The sequence below is a fragment of the Tiliqua scincoides genome, chromosome 3 (assembly GCF_035046505.1).
Source record: "Tiliqua scincoides isolate rTilSci1 chromosome 3, rTilSci1.hap2, whole genome shotgun sequence".
Lineage (NCBI taxonomy): Eukaryota > Metazoa > Chordata > Lepidosauria > Squamata > Scincidae > Tiliqua > Tiliqua scincoides.
Window position 1 is genome coordinate 186848849 of NC_089823.1, and position 14385 is coordinate 186863233.

Below are 14385 nucleotides of genomic sequence, written 5' to 3' on the forward strand. Positions count from 1 at the left end.
TGAGAAGGAAAAACATGTATTTTCAGAGCTGATTACTTCTGTTTTAAGGTTTATTTTAAACTGATGAAAGTACCATCTAGAGCAGGGGTGCCCAAATACTGGCACTGTTCTCAGCATGACAGCCAACTGTTCACATGAGCTGTGGGACGAGGGCTCCCTCCACTGCTTGCTGTTTCACATCTGTGACGCGGCAGCAAAGGACTTTTATAGGCCTTGAACTATTGCAAGACCTTAATTCATTCATGTAAGTTCAATCTCTAATATATTTATTTATGTAAATTTATTCAAATTTGAAATGTTAATTCTTTTTTCCTGGCCCCCAACACAGTGTCAGAGAGATGATGTGGCCCTCCTGCCAAAAAGTTTGGACACTCCTGATCTAGAGCAATTGTTCTGACACACCAAGTTTAGCCTTGCATATATCACATCTCCAGTTGTATAACTTGGCTAGCTGCACAAAAGAGGAAACAGGAAGTGTCTGTATGTAAAGTGTGTTTATTCCTGCAAGGTATGAACAGTGACAAAGCCAGTGCAGATACCCGCCCAAAACTGCTAAAGAAGATAGGCGACACTTTGGCAGCAAACAAGAATAACCAATCCCCCCAACCCCCTCAATTTCCTGCTTTAGATTTAAATCAGCTGCCCTGTCAAGTCAGCACAGCTGTACTCTCACTGCACATCAAACAGAACCATACTACAGCTCAACAACTGAATTTACGCACCAGATACATGCTCTGGAGCAACAGCTATATAATACATCCTGTCACCCATTGAAGGTTTCCACCAACTCAAAGCCCATAGTCACAGGCCTCATGGCTGTTCTTGGTATAGAGCTCCAAGTAGCCTTTGTATGTCTGAGCATCTGTTATGGTAGCCTTAACAGCAGGATCCAGCTTCATGGCTTCCACCCAGTGTTTCAGTGCTGGGGTCTGCTCCAGACAGCTGCAGATGAACAAAACACAGCAGTTCTATAAATTAGTTCTGTCTTAATCTCAACTTGTCTTTTTCATAGGGGGCTTGCATTGTGCTCTTTAAAAAGGATGAACTACTCCCAACAGGCACTACTAGATTGTTCCAATTTAAGCATCATGCAAGTCTGTTCATCACTTCCCATTATAGCCCTTCTAACTACAGAGTTTCCCCCAACCGATGTGGCTAACAAAGGCTAGAGCAGAGCTGTGCCACCTGAAGTGACTGCTTCCCACAGCGAGTCAACTCTTCTTGCTGGATCAGATCAATGTCCTCCTAGTCCCATCTTTCTATTAACACCGGCCAGCTGGGCAACTAGAAGCTCCTAAGCAAGGCATGAAGGAAGTAGTATCTACAGAATCTGGTACTTGGAAACACATTGCCTCTGACCCAGAAGGGTTCTGCTGAGTTAGCATGTGGCCCTAAGTTAATGTGGCCCAGGGGCATTTCCCTCCCCAGTTCTATATTAGGAGGGAGACTGAGGGAGAGTGTGTGATATGCTTTTTCTTGTCTATTCAGTAGTTTGTATTTTAATATTGTAAGCTGCCTTGACTCTTTTATCATTAAAGAGAAAGGCAGGATAAAAAATTTAAATACAGGTCCAGCCTATTTATACACTGATTTTTTATACATGAATTTGACTCAACACGAATAGCCCCTGCAAATGAGAAAGAATGTGCTGATCCCTGGAGAAGGGGAAAAATGCATCCCTTTAAAATCAGTTTTAAAAACTGAACAGTCCTTTAACAACAGCCTCCTTAATGAGAGAGAGAGAGAGAGAGAGAGAGGGCAGCAGGCTAACAATCCATCAATCCTTCTCTCTCCTTTGGACCCCTCCCTTCCCCCAGCATGTGAAAGAAAGGTGATCATTTTGCATTGGTGAAGGGAGGGGCTGAGTGAAGTGCTGATGGATTGTCTTCTTAATGACTCTTATCTTGGAGTCAAAAGGTCAGCAAGGCTGTTTTCAATCACTGGAGCAAAGGAACTTTGTTTTTTAAAATTGATTTGCTATAGTGCAAATGCACAGCCTATTTTTTTTAATCCACATGAGTGCTTGGAACAGAACCCACAGGAAAAATTAGTCTCCTAATTTTCTAGTCTCCTAATTACAGGTTAGTCTCCTAACCTGTATATGCAGCACTTGGCTGCCTAGATGTCAGGGGAAAGGAAGCAAACTACTATCTAGGGCAGGGGTCTCCAAACCCCGGCCCGGGGGCCAGATGCGGCTCACTACGAGCTTCTATCTGGCCTGCGGCCAGCCTCTTCTCCCCTGAAAGCTCCTGGCCCACTTTGCTGAACATAACTGGAACTATGCTCTGGTTGCATCTGGAGGGTGTTCTAAGGGCCAGAGAGGGTGAATGGATGAGCCCATTCATTCATTTATTCACTCATCTAAGTTCCATCTCTTATTTATATAAATTTTATATTTAAATTTTTTTTCTGGCCCTCAACACTGTGCCAGACATTTGATGCGGCCCTCTGGTCAAAATGTTTGGAGACTCCTGATCTAGGGAATATTCCACAATTGCGCTTCTTAACTAGTAGCACTTCATTTTTTAAAGAGAAAAAAAAAAGTAGCACTTCACAATATGGCAAGAGATACTTGACAGCATTGCTATAGTGACCACATGGTACTGCCTTGCCTATCCTGGTCCTACTGAAAGCAGAGATGCCTGGACCAGTGGTGTACCTCAAAAAAAGCCCCAAAATTGGAGCAGGCCACACTTACTTGCAAACTGTCTCTAGTGGTAGAACTCTCAAAAAGTGGTTCCACAAAAGTGATACTTAGAAAAATGGAACTTCCAAGGGAAAAACAGAAAGGGATTGAAAAGCTCAACTCTACAGTTCTTGCTTCCTCCCCCAGACCCTACATTGGCAGGGGATGGAGGGAAAGTCAACTATTGCTCTAAGGTATTTAGAGAAGGTATTCCCTTTATAAAACCAAAGACCAGATTTTCTGTTGGATTATGATTCTGTACCAACAGCTGAGCTGAATTTGGTTGACTCAACTCTATAAGTCTAAAAAACTTAATTTGCTAATAAATGCTAGTTCAAAAGAGAAAGGATACCTCCCTCCTGTTTCTTTGTATGCATGCCTCTTGGGGTAGTGGGCATCAAGTGAGAGCAAGGAGGATGATCACTCCTGCCTCCCTGGCCAGGGAGAGCATTAAGGCCCAGGGAAGTAAGACTATGCAATTACTTCATGTACACATACACTAATATCACCCTATAGCACCCCTATGGGTGCTAATATCACCCATAACTTGGCTTCCTTTAGCACTGATTTATTACTGCGCTTTTTGTCCTGATGTATGGCAGGACAGTTACTTTGCATGCAGAAAGTCCCAGCTTCAAACCCTGGCATGTCTAGAAAAGATGGAAAGACCCATATCTGAAACCCAGAATAGTCACTGCTAGAAACTGTTGACAATACTGAGCTAGATGGACCAATGGTCTAAGGACGAGTCAGTTTCCTGTGAACAGAGCTGAAGCCAAAAGCTACACCATAACATACCACTGAGTAAGCTCTTACCCTAATTGAATTTTGCATAGAATACCAGAGTATTGAGCCTGAACTAAAGGGGGGGAAGTCAAATTCTCAGGGGAGTCTGTTCCTTCTCTAAATACCTTAGAGCAATAGTTGACTTTCCCTCCACCCCCTGCCAATGTATCAAGAACAGCTTGAATCTTTCTACAATAAAACTAGTCACATAAGTAAATAGCAGGTTCTTATATGTGCCACAGGTTTGTCCTCTGTAATTCACATGGCAAACTATCTCGCATTCCAGAGAGGTAGCTGTGTTAGTTGTAGAAAGATCTAAGGACATCTTAAATGACTAACAGATTGTCCTGTACGATACAAGTGTTCATGAACCAGAATGTGCTTTGTCAGAGGTATAAAGTGTTATGCACCCTGTGGGATGCTCCCCCACTACTTTCAAGTCTCAACTGAAAATCCACCTTTTCTAGCAAGCCTCTGACACCACATCATAGTTCCCTACTTCAGCTTAAGGACAGGAAACAAAAAGAATTGCATGTTTCCCCTATTTACCCCACCTCCATGCCTCTGTTATCTCACTTTTGCCACTGTAACACCCTTGAGGCAGGAATTTGTATACTTCCCCCCTCTATGTAAAGAGCCATGTGCATTGATAGTGCTGTATAAAACAAAAACCAGGCAGACATATACGCTCTCGCTCTCTCTCTCTCGCTCTCTCTCTCTGTGTATTATTTGTAACTTGAATAAAATGTATATATATATATATATATGCGCATAGAAATATACAGTCCAAACACATCCAATATGATTACTTAACGGTAACACAGGTTCCCTCCCCCCCCATCTATGCTGTGCTAACTTACTTCTGTTGTGGGAAAGAAACTCAGTCTAGATTTAGTCTAGATTAAATATTGCTTTAATCACTGTGAGCTGCCTTGGTGTGTTTAAGGGAAAATGGTATATCAAGTTTCTAAAAAACTTAATTTGCTAATAAATGCTAGTTCAGAAGAGAAAGGATACCTCCCTCCTGTTTGTTTGTTTGTATGCATGCTTCTTGGGGTAGTGGGCATCCTCAAGTGAGAGCAAGGAGGATGACTCACTCCTGCCTCCCTCTCTCAATCATTTCACTACTTTGTGAACAGAACTGGCTGATGCAGACCCGTCCCATCAATGGCACTCATCCCTCTCACCAGTTACCCGAGGCACTGGCGTAAGGTGGTTTGTTGGAAAATTACTTGGAAGCGATAAAGACTCAAAAGGCTTACTCATGTACTCCAAAAGGCTCAAAACGCTCAAACCAAGGCCAGATCAGATAGTCAATCATGGATACAGAATTCCCGCCAAGGAACTTGGTCTTCTGGTTGATGAGAATCTAAAGGAGAGAGCCAGTAGACATGCATAAACAAAAAAGAGAAACACTCTGAAAACTTGCAGAAACAACAGAACACCACGATAGGGCACCCTTCTACATTAAGCCAAGTACCGTTTCAGCACCCTTCATCGACTATGGCAGACCTCCTTAACCACCACCTGCCTCCCAGCATGTCCACTCTAATGCCTGAAAAGTTTGTTAAAATTATTTTTCCCCTCTGTGGCTGTGAGCTCTCTCACTGTCTGATCTCAGAGCTGAAGTATTTCTCCAGCCCTATTATATCTCACCTCCATTGTGTGTGGCCCTGCTCTTTACTGAGCCTTTAGGTTTGTTTTTTTTAATGTCTGTTTAGATGCTATATGCTACCCTTTATCTTGTGCTAACTACACATAGATCCATTTGACTGCTTTGACCTTTTTTTTTTTTTAAAAAAAAAAGAGACAGGTAGCTATCTCATCCATTATATGAAAGCAAACTATTAAATCTTGACCAGTATTTACAAAGTCCAAAAAACCAAACTTTTTTTCTGGTCTTGAGGACATGCCCAGGTTTCCTAGAACAGATCCATACAGATGGAAACAAGTGTGAGGATGGCTCCCTCTAGTGGACAGCAGCAGAAAGCTTTCTAATAACTGAACTTGGACAAAATCAACAAGTTACAGTGAACCCTCAATTTCACAGAATAAGAGGGGAGAAGGATGTCCGTCAATGCCAGAGTCTGTTAAATTCAAATGCGTTTATGACAATGCACAAGTCCCAGCACAACATATCACTAGCTTTTAAGGAAGGAAACAGCCATTTCCAAATTGAGGGTTGACAGTATATGGAAGAATCACTTATCTCAGTGCAGCTTTGCCCAGTATCATTAGGATCAGGGTATCTGGCCTCCGTTAAACTCATGTAGTAGAGCGTAGTCCTTAACACTCTACCCAAGCTCTCTCGGAATAGAGCAGAAAGGCTATTCAAGGGTCTGTTTCATCAGAAAACCCAACGGATCTTTTGCCTAGTCAATAGGAAACACATGACAGAACACTAAAGCTTTCCTGGGAGGAACAGCGATCACCAGCTCACCTCTTCAAGTTTGAGAAGCTTCTCACAGAACTCGTCCTTCACAGCCGATGCATTCTCTCCATTTCTGATGGCCAAGAAGTATTTGTAGCACAGAGGAGCTAGCTAAGCAAATCAAGATAATGCCTTCTTATCAAGATGCAGAATAATTTCAGTTTCTTTTGAAGAATGCAAGCTTGCCAACAAAATCTAGGCTGCTGTCATTATTTCCTCTCAACCTCAGCTGCAGCATGCCAATAAGTCCCACAAACCTACGGAGGGTGGGGGAGGCACAATCATCCTAGCTTTTGGTGGTGGCAGTAGCAGGATTTTTCTGTCCTTTTTAAAGACTTTGTTTTGCCAAACAGGTAGCATTTGTCTTTTGCCCACTGTGCCCTTTAGTGTCAATTTTGGCACTTCAAAGAAAAAAACCTACTGACTGATACAAAGTAGTCGACAGGCAAGCTATCAATGAATCAAGCATGATAAAGTTGCCACTGCCTAAAAATGGTTAAAAATAAATCCCACCACAGCCACTCATAGTTTCAAGGTCACCAATGGCGACTAGGGAGAGGGATCACAGACATGACTATCTTAAAGAGTTGTTGTCAGGGTAACAGCAAGACAGTACATGTGAAGCACTCTGAACCCTCAAAAGTCTTGCTATTATTTACCTGTTTGAATTAAAACCCACTCCCTTTCATACATTTAGAGCGCAATCCTAACACCCCTTTTGGCCTGCGCAAGTCCTTTGTGCCTGCCAAAGGGTGTTGTGAAAGTGCTTTATGGCACTTTGTGGTAAGGTGGTTACACACAACAGAAGATTCCCCTTTGTTCTATCTATGCAACAATGTTCTTTTTAATGTCTACAGATCCAATAAGCTTTATTGTAAAAATAGTAAAATATTAAGAAATTAAAATTAAATTAAAAAATTAAAAATATTAAAAATAGTAAAAATGTTCTTTTTAATGTCTACAGCAGGGGTGCTCAACATGTCGATCGCGATCAACCGGTCAATCGCGAGGCAAAATGAGTCGATCGCGGAGCCCTTAGTCTAGTCTATAGAGTCTATAGACTAGTCTAGTCTAGAGTCTAGACTTTTCCCCACTCTACGGTTTCAGGGCAGAGCTACCAGGTGAAATGGGGCGGGGCGTGTGAGCCCAAGTCGGCGGTGGGGGGGAGAGGAGGAGAAGAGTACGGTGGCCGGGAAAGGCCAAAAATTGGTGGAGGAAGCGTTGGCGGCAGCGGGAGCGGCCAGCTGAACCGGCCTGGCTCTCTCCTTCCCCCCCCCTTTGGCGCCTGGCTGGTGCATTCGCCATGTCGCTGTTCCAGTCGGCGCTGGACTTCCTGTTCGGACCAGGCTCCCTGGGGGCCGCCAGCTGGGACCAGAATGACTTCGTGGGGCAGGTGGTGGAGATGGGAGAGATGAAGCTGCGCATCAAGAAGGTCATCGCCGAAGGTGCAGGGGGAGAGGGAAGCCCCCCCTGGGATGAGTGGGTCGTGGAAGGGCCCCTCACGAACCTCTTGGCCCCCCCACCTTCTCTGTTAGGGTCCTTGGTTGGGGTCAAGGAGCCTTATAGGGTGAGGTTGTGGTGGGGGCTCAGCTGCACTGGGGAGGGCTTCCCAGCGCTGGCTTTGGGAGCTTTGGACCCCCCCCCCCGTTGGCAGGGAGGTGGGGTGGGTGGGGAGGCAGGTGAGGCAGGGCCTCCCCACAGGGGTCCTCGAAGAGCGCTGCCGCCGTGTGAGGCACCCAAGCTCTGCACGTAGGTGCTTGGGTGGGTGTTTGTAAAAAAACTCTGGTAGATCTCCGGGCCTTGCTGGGTTTCAAAGTAGCTCTCGAGCCAAAAAAAGTGTGAGCACCCCTGGACAGATCCAATAAGCTTTATTGCAAGAGGTGGATGTGAATGGCATTAGGAAGGCAAGGGAAAACAAGATGAAGGGAAACAACCAATGGAATATGTATGAAGAATGTTCCAACTCCAAAGAACAGCAAAAAGAAGAGCATGCCAGAATACTTTCTATTCTGTGCCAGCACTGTCATGAATATGTACAGTTTAGGCCTAGTAGCATTGCAAAGCCTGAACCACAGTAACCCAGTAACACAGAAGGGGCTTGCAAGGGGCTTGCATTTCCTAGCTGCTAGGAATTTACAACTCAATGGAAGGTGATTATGTAGCACCTAGGCAGTCAGAAAGACGCCCATCAAGGATGGAATGCAGCTGCAGATCTCCAGGGGGGAGGGAAGAGCTGAGAGGGCGAGCTTCCAGCCCCACTTCTGGAGGACAGGGTCTTTGGTCTTTGTTCCTTGTCTCTTGGTGAGATAGGTGGGTGCACATCCTGCCCCGCGAGGACCATGTGGCTTTTTAGGTAACTGACCTGAGGATCTACAAAAGAAGCTGACCCAGGTGAGAGTAAGGAAATAATAGAGATAGCCAGTTAGCTTTATTATTTTATGCTGATATATTTCCTAGAAATTTTTATGCCTCTAGCATTTGCTGCCTTTTGTAACTTTTTGTAACCCTATGTACTTAAAAAAGTAAAAATCCTTTTACCATGTTGGTTCATTGTCTGTTGGGGACAAAGGTTCAGAATCCTGCCTAGCCATTCAGCAAGCTACCAAAAATCCTCATTGTGGACTAGTAACTTGAGGACTGAGACTTTAAGAAAGTGCTCAGTGCCTACAAGGGATATAGTTAAGCCTAGAGGGTCTTGGTTTCCCTGGACTGAGACACTGGCTCTTACAGGGTGGTGGCAGTACTACCGAACAGGGATCTTTGAGGGCTCTAGGGTTCAGAACCAACAACTCTGAGCAACCCAAAACCCTGGGAGTGAGAGCAAGTATACAACATGGTGGCCTAGCGCTGGGATCCGACTGAACTTTGTTCCCAAAAGTGGTTACACTTAAGGCAGAGGCAAAACCTCTACAAAGATTTCAGTGGTTTGTTATTTTGGCAGTAAGGGCTGTTCTGCCTCAGCAACGTAAGCAGAACTAGCATAGGGTAGAAGACAGCAACATGATGTACAGAGATCAGTTGTATGCTGTTGAAGAGGTGGAAGGGACTTTGGGACCGATCCCAGTCAACATACTGGAGTCCCAATCCCCAAGCCTGTTGGAAAGGGCTTACAGAACTGAGTCTGTACCACCGAGGGCTCAGACTGACCCACTGATTTTCCACTCCAATGCTAATCATAGCATTCCTAGACATCTTTCCAAGTTTATGTATTCATGATTCCTTGGTTGAATCCAATGTTTCCTTCCCAGCACACGATTTAAACAGGACATTAGCACTGCCAAGCAAATTGTGTACAAACAGACCAATCCCTTCTTAGGTATTAGTCTTCTACACTATACCTGGTTCCCTCTGTCAGTACAGTACAAACCTTGGAGAACTGTTCCAAGAGCATCTTCTGAGACGCTTTCTCAAAGGGGTCTGAAGGATACAGCTTCTTCTCTGGATAGGCTTCATCCAAATACTCACAAGTGATTGGAGACTCAGAGATTAGCTGACCCTTGCTAGTCTCCAGCACAGGCACTAATCCAAACGGGCTTTTCTCAAAAAACCAATCTGGCTTGTTTTTCAGATTGATATTGACAGTTTCATGCCTAGAAGGTACAACACAAAAACAAAAAGCAAAACCACTTTTGCCAGCAGTCCCCTATTTTTTGCAGTCAACAGTGAAGTTTTTAAGATACATCCCAAAGCTCCCAAGCACGTGCTATTTTCTAAAAGCCTACATGGTTACAGATATCCAACTCGCCACCCTAGGGTGACAGATCTTGACTTTAACTGTGTATTTTGCAGGCTGCCAACACAGTTACAACAATATAAAAGGAAATTGCTCATGTATATAGAAAGACTACCAATTTCCACAGCCACAGATTAATTTATTGGCCATTGCAACACAGAATAAGCTGATTTTTCTTGACCTATTTCAGGGCTTTATGAAGGTAAATGGTACCAAGGAAGGCAGGAGCACCCCATCAGGGAGTCAAATACATAAGAATGATTAGGGAGGGGGAGATCATCTCCAATGCAATGAGAATAACAATTTACATTGACAGCTTGTTTCTTTAAAAAAAATAAACCTGTAATTGATGTTCAGTTCTGTTGAAACTCGTATAGTAAGGCACATCCTATGGCTAGCATTCCATTACAACCAGAGGTTCCCAAACTGCACCAAGGGATGTCCCCAGCAACCACTTATTCCAGCTGTCCTGCTATCTCCATCTTGGATCACACAAGATCTTACACTATCCAAGATGGCAGCGCCTGGGAGAGCTGGGAAGAAGAGGCTGCCATGAAAGAAGGGTGCCATGACCACAATAAGTTTGGGAACCACTGCATTACAACTTACTACAGAGCAACCACTGGGACAGAAATATGCACATTCTTTTTTAAAAGAGGTGTGTGTGTATTTCTGTCCCAGTGACCACCTATCCTATATAAGCCCAAAAAGGAGGGAGGGAGGGAGGAGTGTGTGGACTACAGCACAGTGTCTTCCAACATTCGGTAGCTGCACTACTTACTTGATTCCTTTGGCCTCCAGGACTAGTCGTGTTCTCTGTGCAAAGGGACAGTAGCGCATACTATAAAGACGGATCACTCCTTCAGGCACAGGCCCTGGAGCAGAACTTCCTGGAAGACAATTACATAGGCCATCCCAGTTAGAACAAGCAGAATAGCTGGCCTGGTTCACATAACCAAAATCATAAGAGAGTCTCAGGTTGATGCACACATCCTCCTCTGACACATGAAGAAAGAGATCAAAAGCCACAGTTTAAATACCACCTGGGAATACTGGGTGCTGTAGGCTTATACCATGATCTCAGAAGCTAAGCAGGGTCAGGCCTGGTTAGTACTTGGATGGGAGACCGCCTGGGAATACCGGGTGCTGTAGGCTTACACCATAGTCTTTCGAGACTGAAGGTTGCCAACCAAGTACCCAAATTCCATCCAAACTCAGGAAATGGCAGTTTGTTCCAACTACAGAAAGTTCAGATCAACCAGTATCAGAGAAACTGTGCAGACTGGTGTGATTTCGTAATAACACCATAGCTGATCATTAGCAGACCATAAGTAGCCTTTACTTTAACACAAATAGTAAAAAGTTCATGATCAAAAGAAGGGAGAGAAAACAAATGGAGCAGCTTTTCTAACCCTGCAGTTATTCCAATGGATTTTTTACACTGAAAATTTAAATCTTAAACATGGGGTGGCCGAGGAAGGGAAAAGCTGTTTTGGAGCATAGTGCATTTGAGAACTTGAGGCTTTATTTGTTAGAATAAGTTTTGACTTGCAATCATTTTCCCATTAATACTCTATTCTCATGCGTATCACACACACACTCTAGCTTGGAATGTGGATAGAAAGGCTTATCTACACCTTGCAACACAACACAGGCTGTGCTGGATGTTTTAGCCACATTCTTCTGCATGCACTCAATTCCTGAAAGACACCCAGATGTTCCTTGCTGGATCAGAGTATGGTTGTGTGCATATGCAAGCCAAGTGTTACAAACCACAGAGGGTAAGAAACAAGGACACAAGCTTAATCACCTTTGAATAAGCACACAGAGGGGGAGCAGGACAGCAACAACAAGGCCCAATTCCTGCAGCTTACAAGCTCCAACATATATATAAAAACTGTATGTGCACAGATTCATATGTGCAGTTGGGGACTGTGAGAAGAGTGCTTTAGGAATCTCCGTCCCTTCCTCTCCCCCCACCCCAAGGAAGGATACTTCCTTTGAGCCTTAGGAAGGTGAAGAAAAGGCAGGATAAAAAGCGTGCCACTGATTCCCCAATTTCTTCAGTTAGGAAGCAAGGGAGGAACTGTATACCAGACTAGAAGCAAAACCAAATTATGTGGGGGGAAAAAAGTACCTTTCACAGATGTTATGCATGTGGCAGCTTGTGCAACAGGTTGTGAAAATGAGCGCATCTCTGTATTTATAACATTTTCAGTAGTCACTAGTTGAAACCCCATCTCGTGATTTTTTTTAAACAAGGGGCTGGTTCAGATACTTGCGCTGTCTGACCAGCTCCATGCAGCAATATGGTCATCTCCTAAGAGTCTGCTTGTTATTAACTGTACCCCTGCTAACTGGCTGAAGAGACATGTTTTAAAAGAGATATACTCTTGTATTTAGCAGGGTGACAGCAACTCTTCCCCCCCCCCCCCCAGCAAGGCATCTTTTCCAGTGGCTGTTGCTGGCATCTTCAAGATTGTGAGCACTTTGGGGCAGGGAACCATTTACCTATTTAGCTATGTAAACTGCTTTGTTAACTTGCTGAAAAGGACTATATAAATATTCCTAATTAAAACATGAAAGCTCACAAAGCAGGTACATTCTGGCCTCTCCACATGCAGGGCATCTGGAAAATGCAGGGCATTTTCTTTAATCTTCAGAGGGAGTTTTCTTTAAAGCAAGTTTCAGTGCACACAGAGAGGCAGTCAATTCAAACCACCATTACCCCATGCAATTAATCAGTGGAGGCTACTCTTTGTTGGGGAGGGAAGTGATGATAGTAAGGCAATACCAAGGCTACACTGTGAATCACAACTATGTGATAGTCATAGCTTGTATGGAAAAGCCAACTATAGTGCAGTTACAGGAATAACCCCAGTCATGTAAAGACAACACAGTCTTTACCAATAGTATAATTCATCTTGTGAAACCATTGTCATCTTGCAAACCGCAGGAAGAATAGTGTAGCAAGAGGAGCCCCTTGATCCAGGCACCATCAACCACTTTGTCCTTGGATTGGTGGGGCAATCTACTCTGGGGAGGACTACTTTAAGGAAGCTTACAGCACAATCCTACGTATGTTTACTCAGAAGTAAGTTCCACTGTATTCATTGGAGCCAACTCCCAGGAAAGTGTGTATAGGATTGCAGCCTCAGTTCTTTGTCCTCCTCACATTGGTGAGAACAGCAGAAGTTACTGGCTCCAAAGTAGGATCACGTGAACAATGAGAATGTCTGATGGTTTATTCTCAGCTAGGTAATGGATGTGTGCAAGGCCCTTCCCCATCAAACTGCAAACTCAATTCAAAACATGGATGGAAGCTACCTTGAAGTCCTAATTGCTGGAAAGGTGGGATGTCTAGGGTTTAAAATCTGAGGGATTACCTTCCTCCACACAAATCTAATAAGTTCTTCTCTTGAAAGTCCTCCCACCAGCTGGGATAAGGCTTGCAGGGACTCATGAGAGCACTTTCTCAGTGATAGCTCCTAGCCTGTGCAATCCCCTACACTGTGAGATGTGGCAGGTCTGCCAGTGCTTCAGTGCCATGCCCTTGGCACCATTCCCTGCCTTGAAAGCCATTCTACTTTTGCAGAAACCTAGCAAGATCAGGGCTGCTGGTGGTACAAAAAATAAAAAAAGGAAAAATGCAACTCCGACATGGGCCAGCCATTGCAACAGCTGGAGTGACTCTTGCAATGTATGCAAGCAGCCAAATGACCAGTACGTTATTTATCACATTTTTATACCGCCCTTCGTCCAAAGAGCTCAGGGCGGTGTACACAGCTGCTCCCCTCCTTTTGTCCTCACAACAACCCTGTGAGGTAGGCAAGGCTGAGAGAAAGTGACTGGCCCAAGGTCACCCAGGAAGCTTCTTGGCTGGGGGGGGGGGATATGAACCTGGATCTTCCAGGTCCGAGTCCACCTCACCATGCAATGCAAACTGCCCAAGGCGTTGGTGGAGGAGCTTTTAGGATCATCCACTTTTGCAAGCAGGCAAAGACAGGCACAATGCCAGTGCACTCATTCCAGCCTTTTCTGATATGGCAGTGAGCTTCCAACCTGCCCCCGCTTCATACGTGTGAAGCCAACCCACGTGTCAGATGAGACCAGCTTCTCCCCTCCGCCCCGGGAACAGCAGCAAATGGGGGAAGAGCCTACAAGCTTGCAAGGGGAGGCACAGCAAAGGGCTCCCTTGGCTTATCCCGCCAGCCACGATCCAAGCCACCTTCGTACCCAAGCAGCTGCCCTTCGAGATAGTTAGTGCCTGGGACGGGAGGGAGGGGAGGGTGGAGGAGAAAGCCCAGCAAGGCAGGCAAGGGACAGCAGGGAGGCCAGCCTATCCCGAAGGAAGAGCCAGGCTAAGCACAGGGCAGCAGCCAACCCCCCCTCTCACCTTTCCCTAAGCTCCTGCTGAACTCCCCAGACATGATCCCCGCTGTGCACAGCTGCGAGCCTCTGCCTTTTCGACTTCTTGCTCCCAACAGCCTCGAGGTGGTTTGGCTCCACCTCCTCCTCTAGCTTGCAACTAGCCGGTGGTTCTCTCTCTCCCCCCTCCCCTTTGTGGCATGCAGCTGCTCAGTTAAGGAAGCACGTATGGGGGGGAGGAGAAGAAGGTCTGCAGCAGCATCCTAGGCAGGCTTACAGCCCACTCCTAGGCTTGTCTACTCAGAAGTAAGTCCCATCAGAGTCAATGGGGCTAACTTCCAGGAAAGTGTGGATAGGATTGGGCTGTCGCTCTACAAATAA

General features: G+C 45.1%; 1 protein-coding gene across 1 annotated transcript; it reads right to left on the reverse strand.

Moving 5' to 3' along the window:
- Positions 1 to 475: 475 nt before the first annotated feature.
- On the reverse strand, positions 476 to 14147 carry GSTO1 (glutathione S-transferase omega 1). The gene is made up of 6 exons (XM_066620374.1): positions 14033 to 14147; positions 10418 to 10526; positions 9271 to 9493; positions 5913 to 6014; positions 4735 to 4841; positions 476 to 942 (listed from the first exon to the last, which is right to left on the reverse strand). The coding sequence occupies exons 1-6, from the start codon at positions 14064 to 14066 to the stop codon at positions 789 to 791; spliced, it is 729 nt and encodes a 242-aa protein (XP_066476471.1). The 5' UTR covers positions 14067 to 14147; the 3' UTR covers positions 476 to 788.
- Positions 14148 to 14385: the final 238 nt, after the last annotated feature.

What these genes read in the sequence shown, in the direction of transcription:
- GSTO1 (XM_066620374.1), bottom strand. Translation starts at nt 14,066, where the DNA reads ATGTCTGGGGAGTTCAGCAGGAGCTTAGGGAAAG. An exon ending in TCTTGGAACAGTTCTCCAAG is followed by an intron (nt 6,015 to 9,270) that starts GTTTGTACTGTA and finishes TGATTTGCTTAG; the next exon opens with CTAGCTCCTCTGTGCTACAA. An exon ending in AGCTTCTCAAACTTGAAGAG is followed by an intron (nt 4,842 to 5,912) that starts GTGAGCTGGTGA and finishes TCTCTCCTTTAG; the next exon opens with ATTCTCATCAACCAGAAGAC.